The 23,958-nt window shown below is 46.5% G+C and overlaps 1 protein-coding gene across 4 annotated transcripts in view; it reads left to right on the forward strand.

Annotated features, from left to right (window-relative positions):
- Positions 1-282: 282 nt before the first annotated feature.
- LOC139237874 (intercellular adhesion molecule 1-like) overlaps positions 283-23,958 on the forward strand; it is a 32,559-nt gene continuing 8,883 nt past the window's right edge. For 2 of the 4 annotated variants that reach the window (XM_070867113.1, XM_070867115.1), the window contains exons 1-5: positions 283-484; positions 13,924-14,199; positions 15,084-15,398; positions 17,448-17,738; positions 19,015-19,296. In XM_070867113.1, the coding sequence (XP_070723214.1) occupies positions 418-484; positions 13,924-14,199; positions 15,084-15,398; positions 17,448-17,738; positions 19,015-19,296 (1,231 nt within the window). In that variant the 5' untranslated portion in view covers positions 283-417. The remainder of the gene's footprint in view (positions 485-13,923; positions 14,200-15,083; positions 15,399-17,447; positions 17,739-19,014; positions 19,297-23,958) is intronic. The other 2 variants (XM_070867114.1, XM_070867116.1) reach the window with 2 other exon arrangements.

Here is a 23,958-nt window from a genome sequence, read left to right on the forward strand (position 1 = left end):
TCTTATCCCCGCCCACACAACCTAAGCTCCGCCCCTGCCTCCATAACCTTGCTCCATATCCTTAACACGAACCCTACAACCACAGAATACACAGCTTATTATGTTCATCTATTTGTCTATTTGTGAATTGCATGTTTGATAATTGTTCAGCATAATGTGAGTAGAAATTTGAGATATATTATTTTTGAAGGGTGTGAAACACAGACTGAGTGAGGAAAGTCCCCGAACTCTGGTGGCAGTTAGTTACCGGAAAGGTTGGTTGATTACACGTTCATCAAAGGACTTTGCAACAGAACAGACACTCTGCCACTCCATAAAGAAATAGGTTTAGTCTCAAGCAGTTACTCCAGATGTAGTCAACGACTCGAAAGTCTGTGAATCTTTTACCATCATTGTTCTTTTTGAAATTCGATCATTATGGATTTTAGACTGATTTCACCGGTTGCATGTATTTGCCTTTTCCCATTACTTTTCATTGTAACAGGTAGGTAAAGTGCTTTTAAATATAAGTAATATATATTTATTTACATAGACTCAAATAGTATTATATGGTATTCACATTTGTGTAGTTAGAATGATATCTGTTACAGTTAGTTTTATTCTGTGATGCACCGTTACTGATTTCCTGTCATATTGGATGATTTCAGTTTGGCAACAGGAAACAGAAATTTAGCATTGTTTTATATTTCTACCTAAATAATGGCGAACAAGAGAGAAATGAAAAAAACAGGCAGCTAGTCAGAGATTAGTTTCATTCAGGAATGTACCTTAAATCGGTACTACAGTTGGTAAATTTATTTCATTATTTTGTCTTGTGATAAACGTAGGAAGTGCTTCAGTCAGTTGATGGTTACTATCCTCTTCCACCATGTGTATTGTTTTGTGTGCTGGGAAAGGGAAGAGAAGTTCCAGCCTGTATCCTACATTGGGATAGATTTTCAACTTGCTGCCTAGATGTAAAACTGTGGATTAGCAACCTTTTTTAAAAGCTGCCCAATTTCCATTTCCGTTAGCATCACCCTTTCCTGTGTGACTCTATAAATAATAAACCACAGTGCACATTCTGTACTGCTGCAACAATGTACAAAATGCACACAAGCCACACTACCTTTTCCTAAGACTGTGTTTCCCTGGATGGCTAAACCTGTATGTTTTTGTGCCTTTTCTAGTGCTTCTAGGTGCAACCTCCTCGAGGGCCTGTGTCGAGAGAGGTGGGTGGCTGCTCCTAGGCAGCGTGGAGTCATCTGAGGGGAAAGGCTGAAGATCTGGCATATGTTGCTGCCCTGAGAGGGCTTTTGGAGTCCAGATACACTGGAGTGGGGTGGGGGTGAGTGGGGGGAGGGAGGGGTTGCCTCTTCACTGCATATGGCGATCTGACAATCTCCAGACTAATGAAACATAAGAACATAAGAAATAGGAGCAGGATTAGGCCATACAGCCCCTCGAGCCTGCTTCGCCATTTAATACGATCATGGCTGATCCGATCATGGACTCAGCTCCACTTCCCCGCCCGCTCCCCATAACCCCTTATTCCCTTATTGGTTAAGAGCGTGGAGGCCCCGACCTGCGTGAGAACACCAGCGGCAGGTCGGGGCCATAAAAGCAGCGGCGTGGAGGCATACTACTCCAGGGGGGCAGCATGAGATGGTGCAGGAGGGCGATGTCAGCGAAGAGTGACGTCATCAAGGTCCAGATCGGTGATTGGAGCATGGGCAGGTACAGCAGGAGCAGGGAGAGACTGTACAGCGATGTGATCGGGGCCCAAGAAAGGCGTGAGTTCGGGGCCAGGGGCCGAGGGACAGCACAGACCAGCCCACACTGCGATATATGTGCGCACTAGGTCCGTACAGCAGGGCAGGTCTCCAGTCGTCTTGGTTAACCCTTGCCACTGGACCAAGCTCTGTCAAGCCCGTGTGGTGGCTGGTGTGCAACGGCCACCACATGTTAAAAAAATCCACGTACAGGCACCTTCCACCCTTGAGAATGTAATTCGGGTCCTTCATTGAAACAGCTGTGAACTCATCCTTTTTTAACGTGGAAGCAAGTCATCCTCGTTTCGAGGGACGGCCTGTGATGATAGGGGTATTGGTTAAGATTATGCCCCCTAGTTCTAGTCTCCCCCATCAGTGGAAACATCATCTCTACATCCACCTTGTCAAACCCCCTCATAATCTTATACCTTTCGATAAGATCACCTCTCATTCTTCTGAATTCCAATGAGCAGAGGCCCAACCTACTCAACCTTTCCTCATAAGTCAACCCCCTCATCTCTGGAATCAATCTAGTGAACCTTTTCTGAACTGCCTCCAAAGCAAGTATATCCTTTCATAAATATGGAAACCAAAACTGCACGCAGTATTCCAGGTGTGGCCTCATCAATACCCTGTATAACTGTAGCAAGACTTCCCTGCTTTTATACTCCATCCCCTTTACAATAAAGGCCAAGATACCATTGGCCTTCCTGATTATTTGCTGTACCTGCATACTATCCTTTTGTATTTCATGCACAAGGATCCCCAGGTCCCGCTGTACTGCAGCACTTTGCATTTTTTCTCCATTTAAATAACAACTTGCTCTTTGATTTTTTTTCTGCCAAAGTGCATGACCTCACACTTTCCAACATTATACTCCATCTGCCAAATTTTTGCCCACTCACTTAGCCCGTCTATTTCCTTTTGCAGGTTTTTTGTGTCCTCCTCACACATTGCCTTTCCTCCCATCTTTGTATCATCAGCAAAATTGGCTACATTACACTCAGTCCCTTCTTCCAAGTCATTAATATAGATTGTAAATAGTTGGGGTCCCAGCACTGACCCATGCGGCACCCCACTAGTTACTGATTGCCAACCAGAGAATGAACCATTTATCCCGACTCTCCGTTTTCTGTTCGTTAGCCAATTCTCTATCCATGCTAATATATTACCTCCTGTCATGTATCTCACACTACTGTACATAACTGTATATTACCATGCTATACATGACTGTAACCAGAGATGACCTGTAACCACAAGCTTACCTTACCACCAGGGGTGCACTTGCAGGAGACACTGGATACCTGTCCGAGACAGGTATATAAGGACAGGTCTCAGGCAAGTGTGGCATTCGAGAGCTGTGTAATAAAGATGCAAGTCCTGGGTGACTTGACTTCAGTATGTGCCTCGTGTGAAACTGTACTGCAGGGACAGGAATTTACACCTCCAACCCCATGAACTTTTATCTTGTGCAGTAACCTTTTATGTGGCACCTTGTCAAATGCCTTCTGGAAGTCTAAATTCATCCACTGGTTCCCCTTTATCCACCCTATTTGTTACATCCTGAAAGAATTCCAGCAAATTTGTCAAACATGACTTCCCCTTCATAAATCCATGCTGACTCTGCCTGACTGAATTATACTTTCCCTAATGTCCTGCTACTGCTTCTTTAATAATGGACTCCAACATTTTCCCAACCACAGATGTTAGGTTAACTGGTCTATAATTTCCTGCTTTTTGTCTGCCTCCTTTTTTAAATAGGGGCATTATATTTTCAGTTTTCCAATCTGCTGGGACCTCCCCAGAATCCAGGGAATTTTGGTAAATTACAACCAATGCATCCACTATCCCTGTCGGTACTTCTCTTAAGACCCTAGGATGCAAGCCATCAGGTCCAGGAGATTTATCTGCCATTATCTTACTGAGTACCACCTCTTTAGTGATTGCGATTGTGTTAAGTTCCTCCCCCCCCCCACTATAGCCCCTTGACTATCCACTGTTGGGATATTTTTAGTGTCCTCTACCATAAAGACTGATACAAAATATTTGTTCAGAGTTTCTGCCATCTCCATGTTCCCTATCACTAATTCCCTGGTCTCGTCCTCTAAGGGACCAACATTTACTTTAGCCACTCTTTTCCTTTTTATATACCTGTAAAAACTCTTGCTATCTGTTTTTTATATTTCATGCTATTTACTTTCATAGTCTATCTTCCCTTTCTTAATCATTTTTTTAGTCATTCTTTTTTGCTGGCTTTTAAAAGTTTCCCAATCTTCTGTCCTCCCATTAGTTTTTGGCCACTTTGTATGCCCTTGTTTTTAATTGGATACCATCCTTTATTTCTTTAGTTAGCCACATAAAAGGTTAGCAATTTAAAGTGTTCAAAGCCTTCTGGCCGCAACTCTCCAAGGCTGAGGCCTGCAGATGCTCTCGGATTTTCTGTCCAATGTTTAGGTGCATGGTCTAGTCAGAGGGCGGGTCTCTGCCTGGAGCTACTATGAGTTATTTCAAATGGTCCAAGAGGGAATAAAAGCAGCTTCCCCCTCCTACATGCATCACATCTGAGGTGCAGTGCATTTGTTGGTTGCTCAGTGAGTGCCCAGAGAAGAACATTTCCCCTAATACATCAAATGGTTTCTTCCATTAATTTGGCATGCCACCTCCTCAAAAGAAAGTTCAGCACAGATGGTCAGGTAAGATCCACCCCTTTTAGAACACATTGGTTGTCATTAGTAGGATGATGTTGATTGAAAATATTTGAGATGTACAAACAAGAGAGGCCAATAGTTGTGAGGAGAAACATTTACTTTTTAATTGATGTTATATGGAAGTAGGCTGCTAAAAAAGGAATTGGATATATACTTGGAAAACTAAATATTTTGTCATCATCATAAGCAGTCCCTCAGAATCGAGGAAGACTTGCTTCCACTCTTAGAATAAGTCCTTAAGTGACTGAACAGTCCAATACGAGAACCACAGGAGGGTGGGACAGATTTGCCGCACGTTCCTTCCACTGCCTGTGCTTGTTTTCTGCATGCATTCAGCAACGAGACTCTAGGTGCTCAGCGCCCTCCCGGATGCACCTCCTCCACTTAGGGCTTTGGCCAGGGACTCCCAGGTGTCGGTGGGGATGCTGCACTTTATCAGGGAGGCTTTGAGGGTGTCCTTGTAACGTTTCCTCTGTCCACCTTTGGCTCGTTTGCCATGAAGGAGTTCTGAGTAGAGGGCTTGTTTTGGAAGTCTCGTGTCTGGCTTGCGGACAATGTGGCCTGTCCAGCGGAGCTGATCAAGTGTGGTCAGTGCTTTAATGCTGGGGATGTTGGCCTGGTTGAGGAAACTGATGTTAGTGCATCTGTCCTCCCAGGAGATTTGTAGGATCTTGCGGATACATCGTTGGTGGTATTTCTCCAGCGACTTGCAGTGACTACTGTACATGGTTCATGTCTCTTGAGCCATACAGGAGAGCTAGTATTACCACAGCCCTGTAAACCATGAGCTTGGTGGTAGATTTGAGGACCTGGTCTTCAAACACTCTTTTCCTCAGGCGGCCGAAGGCTGCGCTGGCGCACTGGAGGAGGTGTTGAATCTCCTCATCGTCTTATCAACAAATATTTTGTAGAGCTAGAGGGAAAGAGCAGGGGGCATGGAACACATTGGATAGCTCTTTCAAAGAGTCGGCGCAGGAACAATGGTCCGAATGGCCTCCTTCTGCGCTGTGAGATTCTATGACTTTAATAGGCTAGAACGGAAGTTGAAGAAATATGCAGACAAATTAGGGAAAGGAGTCAAAAAACATAGAATATTAATCATTGGGGATTTCAACTACCCCGATATTAATTAGACAGAAGAGGTAGGTAAAGGGGATAAGGGAATAGAGTTCCTACAATGAATACGGACTCCTTTCTAATCCAATATGTAAAAAGCCCAACAAGGGAGGATTCGCTATTGGATCTAGTAATAGGGAATGAACCAAAGCAAATAAGAAAACTAAAAGTAGAGGAACATCTCGGCAATAGTGACCATAATATAATACACGTTAAAATAATAATTGATGAACACCAGGGTAATGGATTGCAGAAAAGTTGGTTTTGAGGGGCTGAGAATAGAACTTGGGAAAAGAAAATGGACACAATATTGGCAAGCAATGACGTAGAACAGCATTTAAAATGGCATTGATCAGAGTGCAGGAAAAATATATTCCGCTAAAAAACAAGAACAAGCTAAACACTAATGAGACATCATGGATGAATAAAGCCATTGAGGAAAAATTGAGGATAAGGAAAGAGGACTACATGGACAGCATGATAAGGGAAAATACGAAGAGATTAGTAGAGATGTCAAAAAAACAACTAGGAAGGCAAAGAGGAAATATGGGATGAGGGATTGTGAGTTCTGAGGAGGATGCAAAGATGCTGCAAGGTGATTTAGATAGGTTGAGTGGACAAACACATAGCAGATGCAGTATAACGTGGATAAATGTGAAGGTTGGTAGGAAAAACATAAGAACAAAGTATTATTTAAATGGTGATGGCTTGGGAAGTGTCGATGTACAGAGGGACCTGGGTGTCCTTGTACACCAATCATTGAAAGAAAACATGCCGGTGCAGCAAGCAGTGAGGAAGGAAAATGGTATGTTGGCATTCATTGCAAGAGGATTTGAGTACAGGAGCAAGGATGTCTTACTACGGTTATACAAGGCCTTGGTGAGACCGCACCTGGAGTATTGTGTGCAGTTTTGGTCTCCTTACCTAAGAAAGGATATACTTGCCATAGAGGGAGTGCAGCGAAGGTTCACCAGACTGATTCCTGGGATGGCAGGACTGTCTTATGAGGAGAGATTGGGTCGACTAGGCCTGTATTCACTCGAGTTTAGAAGAATAAGAGGGGATCTCATTGAAAGGTATAAAATTCTGACGGGGTTGGACAGACTGGATGCGGGGAGGATGTTTCCCCGGGGCTGGGAAGTCTAGAACAAGGGGTCACAGTCTCAGGATACGGGGTAGGAAATTTAGAACCGAGATGAGGAGAAAATGGAAGGCCAGGATGGGAATAGGGCCACTAAGGGATGGACAGGATAATACAACAAACAGTGATAGTGAGATGGCAGAAATATTAAATAATTACTTTGCCTCGGTATTTACCAGGGAGATAGAACAGATGGACTTGACATTGGATCATGAGATTAGTGATGAAATAACTGCATTTAAAATTAAAAAAGCAGATATATTAAATAAACTAATCAAACTCGAAGAGGAAAAAAAACCTGATCCGGTTGGATTACATCTGCACATTTGAAAAGAATCTAGGGAAGAGATAGCAGAGGCATTACTACACATATTTAAGAATGAATTAGAAAAAGGTGTAGTGCTAGAAGACTGGTGGATAGCTAATGCAATACCTATATTTAAGATGGGGGACAGAACATGTCCAGGGAACTATAGACCAGTCAGCTTAACATTGGTGGTTGGAAAAATAATGGAATCCCTACTAAAGGATAACATAGAATAACACCTAGAAGCCAAAAATATAATAATGAATAGCCAGCATGGATTTCAAAAGGGAAAGTCTTGCTTGATCAACCTCACTGAATTTGTTGAAGAGGTAACAGAGAGAGTGGACAAGTATAATGCAGTAGATGTAATTTATCTAGATTTTTAAAAAGCCTTCGATAAAGTACCACATAATAAACTAACGAATAAGGTTAGAGAAGGCGGAGTCAGGGGACAAGTAGCAGAATGGATAGCTAGCTGGCTTCAAGACAGGCGTAAAGGCAGCTATTCGCAGTGGCAAAAGAGGGTAGTGGTGTTACGCAAGGATCAGTGCTGGGACCACTGTTGTTCACAATTTATATTAACGATTTAGACTTTGGAATCAAAAACGCAATTTTTAAATTTGCGGTTGACAAATTAGAGGGGGACAGTTAATACTGAGGAGGACTGCAACAAATTACAGAAAGACATTAATAAATTGCAGAATGGGCATATAATTGGCAAACGAAATTCAACACAGATAAATGTGAGATATTATTTTTTAGTAGGATATGGAGGCACTGGAGAGGGTGCAAAAAGACTTACAAGGATGATATCAGAAGTGCAAGGGTATACCTATCAGGAAAGGATGGACAGGTTGGGTCTCTTTTCGCTCAAAATTATGAAAGGTTTTGATAGCGTGGATACAGAGAGAATGTTTCCACTTGTGGGGAAGAGCATAACTAGAGGCCATCAATATAAGATAGTCACCAAGAAATCAAACAGGGAATTCAGAAGGAACTTCTTCACCCAGAGAGTGGTGAGAATGTGGAACTCGTTACCACAGGGAGTGGTTGAGGCAAATAGTATAGATGCATTTAAGGGAGGGTAGATAAGCATATGAGGGAGATGGGAATAGACAGACACGCCAATAGAGTTAGATGAGGAAAGATGGGAGGACTAATATGTCAGGGATTCCGTGCGTTGCAAACATAGTTGCGAGGCTCTCCACAGTGGTGGAGGTTGTGCTCGAGTTTAAAATGGTGCATTCGATCCACTTTGAAAATGCATCTACAACTATGAGGAACATCTTGCCCATGAATGGGCCCGCATAGTCTACGTGCACCCGCGACCACGGTTTGGTAGGCCAGGGCCAGAGGCTCAGTGGCGCCTCCCTGGGGGCATTGCTGAGTTGGGCACAAATGGTGCACCTTCGGACGCAGAGCTCCAAGTCCGCGTCAATACCAGGCCACCAGACATGGGATCTGGCTATGGCCTTCGTGAGAACGATCCCCGGGTGCTCACGGTGGAGCTCCCGGACAAATGCCTCTCTGCCTCGCAGGGGCATGACTACTTGGCTGCCCCACATCAGGCAGTCTGCTTGTAGTGATAGCTCATGCATGCGCCTGTGAAAGTGTTTTATTTCCTCGGGGCAGGCATCGCGAGCCTCTGCCCAGTCACCGGTTAGGATACATCTTTTTACTAAGGATAACGTGGGGTCGCTGGCCGTCCAGGCTCTGATTTGGCGAGCCGTCATGGGCGAACCTGTGGACTCAAAGGCATTGATTGCCATGAATATCTCACAGTCCTGTTCATCAGACCCTTCCGTGGTTGCCAGGGGTAGCCTGCTGAGCACGTCGGCACAGTTGTCTGTGCCTGGTCTGTGCCTTATGGTATAGTCGTAGGACGCCAGCATGAGTGCCCACCGTTGAATTCACGCCGAGGCGTTGGCGTTTATTGCCTTGCTCTCGGATAGGAGGGACGTGAGGGGCTTGTAGTCGGTTTCTAACTTGGCCCCGAAAAGGTATTGGTGCATCTTTTTGACACCGTACACGCATGCGAGCGCCTCCTTCTCTACCATTCCGTACCCGCGCTCCACCCGCGAAAGTGACCTGGAAGCATAAGCTATGGGTTGTAATTTGCCCGCACTATTGACATGTTGCAAAACGCACCCGACCCCATACGCTGACGCATCGCATGTGAGAACTAGCTTTTTACCTGGGTCAAAGAAAGTCAAAACACTGTTGGAACACAGAAGGTTGCGTGCCTTATTGAAGGCGTGTTCCTGGGCGTCCCCCCAAAACCAATTGTAGCCCTTCCTGAGTAGCACGTGGAGAGGCTCCAGCAGCATGCTTAAGTTCTGCATAAAGTTCCCAAAGTAATTGAGTAGTCCGAGAAAGGCGCGCAGTTCTGAGACATTCCGGGGCCTGGGTGCCAGGCGAATTGCTTCTGTTTTGGACTCTGTTGGGCGGATTCCATCAGCGGCAATCCTTCTGCTCAAAAATTCAACCTCGGGTGCGAGAAACAGGCACTTGGATTTCTTGACTCATAGGCCAACCCGATCCAACCGCTTTAGTACTTCCTCCAAATTACGGAGATGGGAGTCGGTGTCCCTGCTCGTGATAAGTATGTCGTCTGGAAATACAACCGTCCCCGAGATGGACTTGAGCAGACTCTCCATGTTGCGCTGGAATATGGCAGCTGCCGACCTGATGCAGAATGGGCATCAATTGTACATGAAAAGGCCTCGATGTGTGTTGATGGTGGTGAGTAGCTTGGATTCCTCGGTCAATTCTTGCGTCATATACGCAGATGTGAGGTCTAATTTTGAGAAAAGTTTACCTCCAGCCAATGTGACAAATAAGTCCTCCGCTCTGGGCAGCGGGTACTAGTCCTGTAGGGAGACTCTGTTTATGGTAGATTTGTAGTCCCCACAGATTCGTACGGATCCATCAGGCTTCATGACTGGGACGATGGGACTTGCCCAGTCGCTAAATTCCACAGGTGATATAATGCCTTCCCGCAGAAGCCTGTCTAGTTCATGTTCAATCTTTTCCCTCATCACATCGGGTACAGCTCTGGCCTTGTGATGGACCGGTCTAGCATCCTGTGTGATGTAGATTTTGACTTTGGCCCCTTTGAAAGTGCCCACACCTGGCTGAAAGAGATGTTCAAATCGCTTTATAACTGTTGAGCAGGAGATCCGTTCCTCTAATGACATGGCATGGACATCATCCCATTTCCAGTTTAGTTTTTCCAGCCAGCTTCTCCCCAGCAGTGCTGGGGGGGTCTCCGGGGACAATCCACAGGGGAAGTCGGTTCACTGTCCCTTTGTGTGTGACAGAGAGCATGGCGCTGCCGAGGACTGGTACGATTTCTTTGGTATAGGTCCTTAGTTTGGTGTCGACCCTTGTGAGTTTTGGTCTGTCTCTTTTATGCGGCCACAGTTGTTCAAATTGTTGAGCGCCCATGAGAGATTGACTCGCTCCTGTATCCAGCTCCATGTTGACAGATATCCCGTTGAGTAGGACCCTCATCATTATAGGAGGCGTCCTGTTGTAGGAGCAGCGGCCATTGATCGTGTTGACCCGCTGTACATCGGTGTCCCGGGTACTGTCCCCACCATCTTCTGGTCCGCTTTCCGACCCATCCGATTCGAATACCAGCCGAGCTGCCGTTTATTTGCACATGCGGACCAAATGCCCTGTATATTCACAGTTCCTGCAAACAGCCTGCTGAAATCGACATCCCCTTGACGAGTGCCCACCCCCACACCTCCAGCACAGACCTGTTCCATTGTTCAAAGTGTTCCCAAAGAATGAGCTGCGTCTGGCTGATCTCTCTTGAGCTTCTCTCAGTTTGTAGTTGATTGCTCGCATTGTGGGTTAATGAGGTGTGAACGGCCGTTCCTGTGGCCCTTGATGGCTTCTGGCGTCACTGCCTGCTGTCAAGAGCCTGTTCTCCTGGTTTTGTCTGTGTGTGGGGATAGCAGCTTGTTTAGTGCTGTGAACTTCTTGTTCCGATATTTCGTTAGTTGTCGTACCTGCATTGTAAATCAACCTCGTTTCTTCTTCCCCTACCAAGAATGTCTGTGCAACCAGTGCTGCTGCCTCTAAGGTCAGGTTCTTGGTCTCTATGAGCTTTCGGAATATGCCTGCATGGCCTAGTCCTTCAATGAAAAAGTCTCTCAGCATTTCTCTCCTCAATTCATCGGAGAACTCACATAAACTAGCCATCCTCCGAAGTTCCGCCACGAAGTTGGGTATGCTCTGGCCCACACAGCATCTGTAGTTGTAGAACCAGTGTCTGGCCATGTGTAGGCTGCTCGCTGGCTTCAGGTGGTCTCTTACCAGTGTGCTCAATTCTTCAAACGACTTGCTTGCTGGTTTCTCAGGTGCCAACAGATCCTTCATTAAAGCATATGTTTTCGAGCCACAGCTGGTCAAGAGATGGGCTCTTCTCTTGTCTGCTGTATCGTCGCCTAACCAGTCTTTGGTTACCAAGCTTTGCTGGAGCCTTTCTATAAAGTCCTCCCAATTGTCTCCCGCATTATACTTTTCATCTGATCCATTGTTCGCCATTCTGTGGATTCTGTAATCCCATCCTCGTCGCCACTGTAAAGTCCTGTCCCCTCAGTACAGATTCACACGAGGCATGTAGTGAAGTCGAGGTCCCTCTGGACCTTAACCTTTTATTTCACAGCTCTGGAATGCTGCACTTGCCTGAGACCTGCCCTTATATACCTGTCTCTTGCAAGTGCACCCCCGGTGGTAAGGTATGCTGGTGGTTACAGGTCATATCTTATTACAGTCATGTATAGCATGTTGGGATACAGTTATATATAATACTCTAAGATACATGACAGATGCATTTAAGGGAGGGTAGATAAGCATATGAGGGAGATGGGAATAGACAGACACGCCGATAGAGTTAGATGAGGAAAGACGGGAGGAGGCTTTAATGGAACATAAACGCCGGCATGGACTGGTTGGGCCAAATGGCCTGTTTCTGTGCCGTATATCCCATGTAACCCAATGTCAGCCGTGGCTCAGTTAGAAGCACTCTTGCCACTGAGTTACAAGGTCGTGGGTTCAAGACCCACTCCAGACACTTGAGCACAGAAATCTAGGCTGACACTCGAGTGCTGAGAGAGCGGCGCACTGCCGGAGGGACAGTACTGAGGGAGTGCTGCACTGTCGGAGGGACAGTACTGAGGGAGTGCTGCACTGTCGGAGGGGCAGTACTGAGGGAGTGCTGCACTGTCGGAGGGACAGTACTGAGGGAGTGCTGCACTGTCGGAGGGACAGTACTGAGGGAGTGCTGCACTGTCGGAGGGGCAGTACTGAGGGAGCGCCGCACTGTCGGAGGGGCAGTACTGAGGGAGCACTGCACTATCGGAGGGGCAGTACTGAGGGAGTGCTGCACTGTCGGAGGGGTAGTACTGAGGGAGCACTGCACTGTCGGAGGGGCAGTACTGAGGGAGTGCCACACTGTCGGAGGGGCAGTACTGAGGAAGCACCGCACTGCTGGAGGGACAGTACTGAGGGAGTGCTGCATTGTCGGAGGGGCAGTACTGAGGGAGTGCTGCACTGTCGGAGGGGCAGTACTGAGGGAGCACTGCACTGTCGGAGGGGCAGTACTGAGGGAGTGCTGCACTGTCGGAGGGGCAGTATTGAGGGAGCACTGTACTGTCGGAGGGGCAGTACTGAGGGAGCACTGCACTGTCGGAGGGGCAGCACTGAGGGAGCGCTGCACTGTCAGGGGGGCAGTACTGAGGGAGCACTGCACTGTCGGAGGGTCAGTACTGAGGGAGCACTGCACTGTCGGAGGGGCAGTACTGAGGGAGCGCTGCACTGTCAGGGGGGCAGTACTGAGGGAGCACTGCACTGTCGGAGGGGCAGTACTGAGGGAGCACTGCACTGTCGGAGGGGCAGTACTGAGGGAGCACTGCACTGTCGGAGGGGCAGTACTGAGGGAGCACTGCACTGTCGGAGGGGCAGTACTGAGGGAGCACTGCACTGTCGGAGGGGCAGTACTGAGGGAGCACTGCACTGTTGGAGGGGCAGTACTGAGGGAGTGCTGCACTGTCGGAGGGGCAGTATTGAGGGAGCACTGCACTGTCGGAGGGGCAGTACTGAGGGAGCACTGCACTGTCGGAGGGGCAGTACTGAGGGAGCGCTGCACTGTCGGAGGGGCAGTATTGAGGGAGCGCTGCACTGTCGGAGGGGCAGTACTGAGGGAGCGCCGCACTGTCGGAGGGGCAGTACTGAGGGAGCACTGCACTGTCGGAGGGGCAGTACTGAGGGAGTGCCGCACTGTCGGAGGGGCAGTACTGAGGGAGTGCCGCACTGTCGGAGGGGCAGTACTGAGGGAGCGCCGCACTGTCGGAGGGGCAGTACTGAGGGAGCGCCGCACTGTCGGAGGGGCAGTACTGAGGGAGCACTGCCCTGTCAGGGGGGCAGTACTGAGGGAGCACTGCACTGTCAGGGGGGCAGTACTGAGGGAGCACTGCACTGTCAGGGGGGCAGTACTGAGGGAGCACCGCACTGTCGGAGGGGCAGTACTGAGGGAGCGCTGCACTGTCGGAGGGGCAGTACTGAGGGAGCACCGCACTGTCGGAGGGGCAGTACTGAGGGAGCGCCGCACTGTCAGGGGGGCAGTACTGAGGGAGCGCCGCACTGTCGGAGGGGCAGTACTGAGGGAGCGGCGCACTGTTCAGGGGGGCAGTACTGAGGGAGCGCCGCACTGTCGGAGGGGCAGTACTGAGGGAGCGCCGCACTGTCGGAGGGGCAGTACTGAGGGAACTAACTGCACAGAATAGGTATGCTTCTTTAAAAAGAGGCCTGTTTATTCGAGTAGTTACAAAGTAAGAAAATTACTGCATTCCATTTCAATGTATTTACTGTGATTTCTTTCCCTGGCAGCAAACGTGGCTGGATTTGAGGTTTCGCTCGACACAAACCCCCCAGCTGTGGAATTTGGAGACTCTCTGGAGGTGATCTGCCGTACAACATGTCCAGATCCAACAGTGACTGTGGAATATAAACCAGGGATACATTCGAACAGAACAAACGGCACTGGCTGGTTCACAGACTATATCCCGAGTGTTCAGGAATGGGATTTTACGGTACCTTGCAGTGTAATCTGTAAATCAGACCATTTTAAGCTGAAGGAGGCGAAAAAGGTAGTCACAGTATACAGTAAGTAAAAACTCTTGCTCTAAGACTGGATCGCAAAATATGAAGTGGGGGGAAAGGCAGTAAGTGAAAACATTATAGGTTGTGAAATATCTCCCAGGTTTACACAAAACAGATGGTGCAGTGCATTAGGTGAGGGAATGAACTGCACTGGTGGGAAATGCGTTTACACTCCGTACCCACTCAGTGAGTTCACAATCTGAGCCAGGTTAAGAGAGCGACATTGAGTGGGGGCAATTCTGCAGAAACAGGGAAGGAAGAACGGAGTGTAGGTAAACTCAGTGTCGGGTGAAGAACATTTTAACAGAAGAAATGGTAGTAAGTGGAACACAGACTATACCCCGAGTGTCCAGATTGAGATTTTGCAGTACTTTGCAGTGTAATCTGTTTATCAGACAGTTATCCACTAAAGGAGGAAAAGGTGGTCACAGTACACAGTAAATGTAAACTCTTGGTCTTACATATTTGATTACCTGGCATAAAAGGAAGGTGAAGACAGGGTAAACTCTTTAAGGATGTCCAGAATGTTCCTGAATTGGGTTGCCTGGTGCTGGAAACCCAAGCATTTTTACTTTGTACATCATTTGTTCAACTTCCATGTACAAATATGAAGTGCCTTCATCTCTGGGGAGAAGTCACCTCGGGATATTGTTGCTTTCACAGAATGTCAGTCGATCTGTCCCCAGCTCTGCCTCAGTTTGGGTGGACATTTTGTGTTTTTTTCCTCCATTGGGAGCAACAATACTGTTGACTTGTATAACAAGGGAAGCTGTGTCAGTGAATTGTTTCTGGATTTGAATCTTATATTGAATTGCCGGGGATAATGGTACGAATATTCAGGCAGATTATTTCAGTGAATTGTGTTAACTGTGATCCTCCTTTAACAGATCGAGAGTTAAACATTACTTCACCTCCTGAAGTGCTGGAAATTAACAAAACCTATAGTCTGGAGTGCACTGGTCCGAGGGTCTATCCAAACAATAAGCTCATACTCACATGGCTGAGAGGGAGTGAGATTGTTCAGAGTAATTCCACAGGGGAACCAGGTTCGCCGGATGAAGATAACAGATTGCAGAATGTCTTCAGTTTCACTGCAAGTACATCAGATGACAGACAGGAGTACACCTGCTTGGCAGAAGTGGACTTGGGCTCGAACACCACAAAACCAATCGCAAACTCCTCGGTGACCCTACAAACTTACTGTAAGTTCCACCTGAATAATAACGGCTCTCTTCTTTTTGAGAATGGATTAAATATCTATAATTAGTAGATAATAAGCAATGGGAAACAATATGAATAAAACAGGACCCAATCTTATCGTTGGATAAAAATCTGTTGGATAAAAATTGTTCACCATGGGCCCAGCTGCAAATAGTCAGCTTCCTCACTTCACCAAAGTGTAACTATAAATTATCTGCGCATCTTGCAGCCAGCCAGAAAGTGTGCACAAATAAGTTTGAAAGAGTCAACAAAGATTTTGCAAGAGCTCTGGTATCAACCTGACAATCTTATTAATTTGACTCCAAAATGGCATCCAAGGCTCCAGCCTGATTCTTGCCGCCAAGAGAGAGGAAGGCTAAAGGAGAGCCTCATGGAGGTATATCAAATATTAACTGGTATAGATAAACCAAACCCAGAATATTACTTTAGTGTAAGGACAAACTTTCAGGCAAGGCAAGGACACTAGGCTAGAAGAGATAAGGCATGAGTGGAATAAGCTTTAAGTATCAAATGGCTTTTCCCTGTCCTTGATTAGGAACTTAGGAACAGGAAGAGGCCATTTAGCACCTCGAGCCTGTTCCTCGGTTCAATGAGATCATGGCTGATCTATGACCTAGCTCCATATACCCGCCATTGCCCCATATCCCTTAATACCTTTGGTTAACAAAAATCAATCAATCTCAGATTTAAATTTAACAATTAATGCAGCATCAATTTGCAGAAGAGAGTTAAAAACTCCATTAAGAACCATATCCACGTCTTCTGCCTCCACACACAGGTTACCTTTTTAGTCTCTAATAGGCCCTGCTCGTTCTTTAGTTATCCTCTTGCTCTTTATGTATTTATAAAACATCTTTGGGATTTCCTTGATTTTACTAGCCAATATTTTGTCATGCCCTCTCTTTGCTTTCCTAATTTCATTTTTAATTTCACCCCTGAACTTTCTATACTTCTCTGCAGTGTTGAGCTCTCGGTATCTGACAAAAGCTTCCCTCCCTTTTCCTTATCCTACCCTGTATGCTCATTGACATCCAAGGGGCTCTAGATTTGGGAATCTCACCCTTTTTCTGTGTGGGAACATATTTGCTCTGAAATCTCACTATCTCCTCCTTGAATGCCTCTCACTGCTATGACACTGATTTACCTTCAAGTAGCTGTTTCCAATCCACTTTTGCTAAATCACATCTTAGCTTAGTAAAATTGGCCTTTCCCCAATTAACTGCCAATTAGAGTTCCTGCCCATTATCCTTACTCTCTGTCTCCTGCCGCTCAGCCAATTTCCTACCAGGTCAATAATTTGCCTTCAATTCCATGAGCTTCAACTTTAGCTAACAGTCTCTAATGAGGGACTTTATCAAAGGCCTTCTGTAAGTCCATTTAAATAACATCCATAGACATTCCCCTGTCCACTACTTCAGTCACCTCTTCAGGCATGACGTACCTTTCACAAATCCATGCTGGCTTGCTCGGATCAGCTGACAATTTTCAAGGTGTTTAGTCACCCTATCCTTAATTATATACTCGAGTAGATTGCTCTTGTGCAAGAAACAAACAGGTGCAAAGTATGTTTATGTCCAGGATGGGCCACATGTTGATGTTATTATCATCACTCTGCTGCTTTCACCTGATGACAGCCAGACACTTCCAAACAGTGGCGGGGATGTCTGAAGGAAACTCACCTGGCAGCTCTTGCACATCTCTTCTGGTCAGTAGAGGTGGTGGTCGAGAAGATCAGACATTCTCTCTCAATGCAATTCTGGGAAGAACAAAATAACTGGGTAGATCTGCACCCATAATCACCCACAAAAGAAGCAGAGTTAGATACTTGGGCTGCCTGAATTAATTGAAAAAATAAAGTGTGTGACCTCCTGATGATGGCTCCAGTTGTGTCTCTGTGGGCTGGTGTGATGGACTCCTGCGATGTGTGTATTGGGCAATACCAGTACTGGTCAGTTTTCCGCTTTGTCCATTAGTAACTGAAACACAGCACAACAAATCAAAATGAAGTGAATTTCTTGTGTGTGTTGCAGATTTTCCAGATCCTCCTAGAATCCTTGACCAAGGCCCCATAGAAGTGAAGCAAGAGGTCACGTTAACATGTGAGGTTCCAAATGTCTATCCTGCTGAGAAGATGAGAGTGAGATGGTCTCAGCAAGGTGGAGAACTGAATTCAGTTACAACAACAAATTCCAATACTGTCCAGGCAACAACAGTATGGGTCCCACAAGAGATTGGTTTGATGGAAGTGGTCTGTACAGCAGACTTTGAGGAGTATCCATCAGTTCCAGCAAAGAATGACAGTGTCTATATTGCAGTGTACGGTAAGGACTCTGAATGTTGGGGGCATTACAATCAGATCGCACTCTGACAGTTCATGATGGTCAAAATTGCAGCGTGTCAGATTTACATCACTGTAAATAATAAACCCTCCCGCTGAGTGACAAATTAGGAACTATATGCCGTAAATATTCCCCGATCATAAAGGAATGTTAGTGCCTCTCGGTACTGCATGATCATAAGAGAGTGTTGAAACAAGTGACTAAATAGGTTGTACCGTAAACACAATATATGTCACATCTTGTATAGGTTGTACTGTAAACACAATATATGTCACAGCTTGTATATGTTGTACCATAAACACAATATATGTCACATCTTGTATAGGTTGTACCATAAACACAATATATGTCACATCTTGTATAGGTTGTACCATAAACACAATATATGTCATAACTTGTACAGGTTGTACCGTAAACACAATATATGTCACATCTTGTATAGGTTGTACCATAAACACAATATATGTCATATCTTGTATAGGTTGTACCGTAAACACAATATATGTCACAGCTTGACATTCATATATTGAGAGAAACGAGTTGTGTTCAGTGATGAGCAATGAGTACATTTGGTGAGGATAGAGTATGGGCTCAGATTTCTCACTCTCATGCCACTAACAAAATCACATATCAGGTGAATTTTCCAGAGAAGCAGTTGCCAGTAAATAAATTGGTCAGTACCTGTTCTGAGATAATAAATCAAATGCAGAATCAAAAATTGGAAACAAATCATATCACCAGACAGAAAGATAGAAGGAATTTGCATTTATGTAGAACCTTTCACAGTCTCAGGAGATCCCAAAGTGCTTCAGAGCCCAGGAATTATTTCTGGTGTAGTTACCATTGTTTTGCAGGCAGACATTCTCTGCAGTGAGCCAGCAAACCACTTGTTGTAAACCAAGCAGGCCAACTAGGATGGGTAATAAATGTGGCTTTGCCAGTGGTGCCTGAATGCTGAGAACAATGGAAATTAATTCACACAGCAAGGTTCCACAGGCACAACTGAGCTCAAAGACCATTTCATTTGTTTTGGTGGTTTTGGGTCAGGGATGAATGCCGACTAGGATACCAGGAATACTGGGAGAACTTTGAAAAATGCCATGGAGCCTTGTACATCCACCTGATACAATCGGTGAGGTGGATAGTGAGCAATAAACACGGAGCATAGCTGCCTTTACCTCGTTATTGTAGTCACACTGTGAGGCTGCATGACACGTTTTGATAATGTTTCTAACAACTTTTAAAATTATTTTCTCAGCTTTCTCTGCCCCTGAAATCCAAGTACCGTGCACCTTTGAAGGAAACCTGGTTAATATTACCTGCAGTGTGTTTAATGTCTCAGGGGAACTTGAACTCAGACTGAAGAACAGAACCGACATATTAGTGAATGAATCAAGCAATACTGGGCTCACTATCTACCATCCTGTGGATGCACAAGCAAAGCTAGATGGACAGCAGTACATCTGCGAGGCTGAACTGAAACTTCACTCAAAGACAACCCCTATTGTTAAACAACAGAATGCCACTCTCCGTGTCCTGTGTAAGTAGCATCACTTTGGTTACAAAAGGTTGCTGAGGTTTTATATTTCAAATGGAGACCAATGAACAATCAACTCTCTTCTACCAACTCTCCTCTTACTCCTGAACAAACTGAAATGGTCTCCTCACACTTAGCCTGCTTTCCAATGGCTCGTTCCATGACTGAGGATGATCAGATGCAGTGGCTACAGGACGGGGCAATGTGGGGCACTGTTCATTAGTGCCCAGTGCCCTGTGTCCCAGAATCATTGAGTGTGTGTCCTCAGGCCCCCACACAGCAAGGTCCATGTCCTGACCAGACCATTGCGAGAGATGCTAAGTGTAGACCAGACACTTCCACGTGGACAAGAGAGGGAAAATTGGAGGCTGCCCAAACTGGGCTGCTGTCATGTGAGAGATATTTAATGGGAGGAGGGGAATTCTGGAAAAGCATTTTCAATTGAGATGCTGGTACATAAATCCACAGTCGTGAAGAATGAGTAGCTAACGCTAACTGATGATGTGTTTCTCTTCAACATTCTTGTGTTATTTGACCTTTGAATGTGTCTAAGATACACTGGCAAGAGGGTTCAATAGGTCCATCTAACTAGAGATCTGGAAATCTCCTCTTTGAGCAGAGAAATTAACCATTTCACCAAAGACCAGCTTTCTCCATTCTCAGAGTGGTGTTGGATCAGCTATTCAGAAACCCGATAGAGCGAATAAGCCTCTGTATGTGCGCAGTCGCGGGTGTCATCCGCGTACTGTAGATCGATGACAGAGGTTGGGGTGGTCTTGGACCTGGCCTGGTGGTAGAGAAGGTTGAACAGGTTCCCACTGGTTCTGTAGTTTAGTTCCACTCCAGCGAGGAGCATGTTAACTGTGAGGTGGAGCATGGCAGCGAGGAAGATTGAGAAGAGGGTTGGGGCGATGATGCAGCCCTGTTTGACCCCGTTCCGGACGTGGATTGGGTCTGTAATAGTTCTGTTGGTAAGGATCACGGCCTGCATGTCATCGTGGAGCAGGCAGAGGATCGTGGCGAACTTTTAGGGCCATCCGAAATGGAGGAGGACGCTCCATAGACCCTCGCGGTTGACAGTGTCAAAAGGCCTTTGTAAGGTCGAAGAAGACCATGTATAAGGGCTGGCGCTGTTCCCTGCATTTTTCCTGCAGCTGTTGTGCTGCAAAAATCATATCCGTTGTGCCCCGTAGGGGACAAAATCCGCACTGTGACTCCGGGAGGAGCTCCTCGGCCACAGGGAAAAGACGGTTGAGGACGACTTTAGCAACAACTGTCCGAGTGGCTGATAGCAGGGAAATTCCTCTATAGTTGCCGCAGTCGGACTTGTCCCCTTTTTTAAAGATGCTTATGATCACTGCATCTCTGAGATCTCCCGACATGCTCCCCTCCCTCCAGATGAGAGAGATGAGGTCAAGTATTCGTGCCAACCGCGCCTCTCCAACGTACTTTAGTGCCTCAGCAGGGATTCCATCCGCTCCCGTAGTCTTGTTGCTCTTGAGCTGTCTTATGGCTTTTTCTACCTTGTGCAGTTGGGGTATTACTGAGGTGGTGGGAAGCATGAGAACACTCGAGTCAAAGGCAGAGTCTTCGAAGTGCTCCTTCCAGCGGGCCCTGACTGCCTCGGTGACCTTGATGAGTGTTTCCCCATTCTTGGCCAGCAGTGGGGTAGGGCCTTAGGTGTTTGGACCGTAGGTGGCCTTGAGTGCGATGAAAAATCCTCGCAAATCATAGCTGTCGGCTAGCTGTTGTATCTCCTGTGCTTTCTCTATCCACCATCTGTTCTTTAGGTTCCGGGTTTTTTGTTGGATCTCAGCCTTGAGCCGTCTGTAATGCTGCTTTGCTGCTCCTGAGGTGGGTTGCTGTTTAAGGCTGACAAATATCCTGTGCTTGCAATCTATTAGCTCTTGGATCTCCTGATCATTCCCATCAAACCAGTCCTGGTGTTTCCTGGTTGAGTGACCGAGCCTCTCTTCGCAGGCACTGGTTATGGAGGCCTGGAGGGCAGACCAAGCGCTGTGGGCATTCTGCATCTCGGGGTCATCAAGGACATAGTCGATGTATTTACTGAGGCGTACGAAAGCATGGGCCCTACGCTAAACAGCCATAAGGCAAAGGTCCTCCACTAGCCTGTCCTCACAGCACAGCACTGCCCCCCAGTTATCAAGATCTGCAGCGCAGCCCTGGACAACGTGGACCATTTCCCATACCTCGGGAGCCTCTTATCAACGAGAGCAGACATTGACGACGAGATTCAACACCGCCTCCAGTGCGCCAGTGCAGCCTTCGGCCGCCTGAGGAAAAGAGTGTTTCAAGTCCAGGCCCTCAAAACTGCCACCAAGGTCATGGTCTACAGGGCTGTAGTGATACCCGCCCTCCTGTATGGCTCAGAGACATGGATCATGTACAGTAGACACCTCAAGTCACTGGAGAAATACCACCAACGATGTCTCCGCAAGGTCCTACAAATCCCCATGGAAGACAGATGCACCAACATTTGCGTCCTCGGCCAGGCCAATGTCCCCAGCATTGAAGCACTGACCACACTTGATCAGCTCTGCTGTAGGCCACATTCTTCGCATGCCAGACACGAGACTCCCAAAGCAAGCGTTCTATTTGGAACTCCTTTACGGCAAATGAGCCAAAAGTGGGCAGAGGAAATGTTACAAGGACACTCTCAAAGCCTCCCTGATAAAGTACAACATCCCCACCAACACCTGGGAGATCCTGGCCAAAGAATGCCCTAAGTGGAGGAAGTGCATCCGGGAGGGCGCTGAGCACCTCGAGTCTCGTCGCCAAGAGCATGCAGAAATCAAACTCAGGCAGCGGAAGGAACGTGCGGCAAACCAGTCCCACCCTCCCTTACCCTCACCGACTGTCTGTCCCACCTGTGACAGAGATTGTGGCTCTCATATTGGACTGTTCAGCCACCTAAGAACTCATTTTAAGAGTGGAAGCAAGTCTTCCTCGATTCCGAGGGACTGCCTATGATGATGATGATGAGAGTGAATAAAAATCACTTCGAGATTTATCAAAAGCAGCACCCAGAACTTTGCTTTTCCCCCGCAGAGTACGGGGAGATTTACTCTGGGAGGACCTTGAGACAATCACTATCACTAGGGGAGTAGTGCTGGACAGGCTAATGGGACTGAAGGTAGACAAGTCCCCTGGTCCTGATGAAATGCATCCCAGGGTATTAAAAGAGATGGCTGAAGTTATAGCAGATGCATTCGTTATAATCTACCAAAATTCTCTGGACTCTGGGGAGGTACCAGCGGATTGGAGAGCAGCTAATGTAACGCCTCTGTTTAAAAAAGGGGGCAGGCAAAAGGCAGGTAACTATAGGCCGGTTAGTTTAACAACTGTAGTGGGGAAAATGCTTGAAACTAACATTAAGGAAGAAATAGCGGGACATCTGGATAGGAATAGTGCAATCAAGCAGACGCAGCATGGATTCATGAAGGGGAAATCATGTTTAACTAACTTACTAGAATTCTTTGAGGATATAACGAGCATGGTGGATAGAGGTGTACCGGTGGATGTGGTGTATTTAGATTTCCAAAAGGCATTCGATAAGGTGCCACACAAAAGGTTACTACAGAAGATAAAGGTACGCGGAGTCAGAGGAAATGTATTAGCATGGATAGAGAATTGGCTGGCGAACAGAAAGCAGAGAGTCGGGATAAATGGGTCCTTTTCCGGTTGGAAATCAGTGGTTAGTGGTGTGCCACAGGGATCAGTGCTGGGACCACCACTGTTTACAATATACATAGATGACCTAGAAGAGGGGACAGGGTGTAGTGCAACAAAATTTGCAGATGACACTAAGATTAGTGGGAAAGTGGGTTGTGTAGAGGACTCAGAGAGACTGCAAGGAGATTTGGATAGGTTAAGCGAATGGGCTAAGGTTTGGCAGATGGAATACAATGTCGGAAAGTGTGAGGTCATCCACCTTGGGAAAAAAAACAGTAAAAGGGAATATTATTTGAATGGGGAGAAATTACAACATGCTGTGGTGCAGAGGGACCTGGGGGTCCTTGTGCATGAAACCCAAAAGGTTACTTTGCAGGTGCAGCAGGTAATCAGGAAGGCAAATGGAATATTGGCCTTCATTGCAAAAGGGATGGAGTACAAAAGCAGGGAGGTCTTGCTGCAACTGTATAAGGTATTGGTAAGGCCGCACCTGGAGTACTGCATGCAGTTTTGGTCACCTTACTTAAGGAAGGATATACTAGCTTTGGAAGGGGTACAGAGACGATTCACTAGGCTGATTCCAGAAATGAGGGGGTTACCTTATGATGATAAATTGAGTAAACTGGGTCTTTACTCCTTGGAGTTCAGAAGGATGAGGGGTGATCTTATAGAAACATTTAAAATCATGAAAGGAATAGACAAGATAGAGGCAGAGAGGTTGTTTCCATTGGTGGGGGAGACTAGAACTAGGGGGCACAGCCTCAAAATACGGAGGAGCCAATTTAAAACCGAGTTGAGAAAAAATTTCTTCTCCCAGAGGGTTGTGAATCTGTGGAATTCTCTGCCCAAGGAAGCAGTTGAGGCTAGCTCATTGAATGTTTTCAAGTCAAAGATAGATAGATTTTTAACCAATAAGGGAATTAAGGGTTACGGGGAGAGGGCGGGTAAGTGGAGCTGAGTCCACGACCAGAT

Source organism: Pristiophorus japonicus, chromosome 24 (assembly GCF_044704955.1).
Source record: "Pristiophorus japonicus isolate sPriJap1 chromosome 24, sPriJap1.hap1, whole genome shotgun sequence".
Lineage (NCBI taxonomy): Eukaryota > Metazoa > Chordata > Chondrichthyes > Pristiophoridae > Pristiophorus > Pristiophorus japonicus.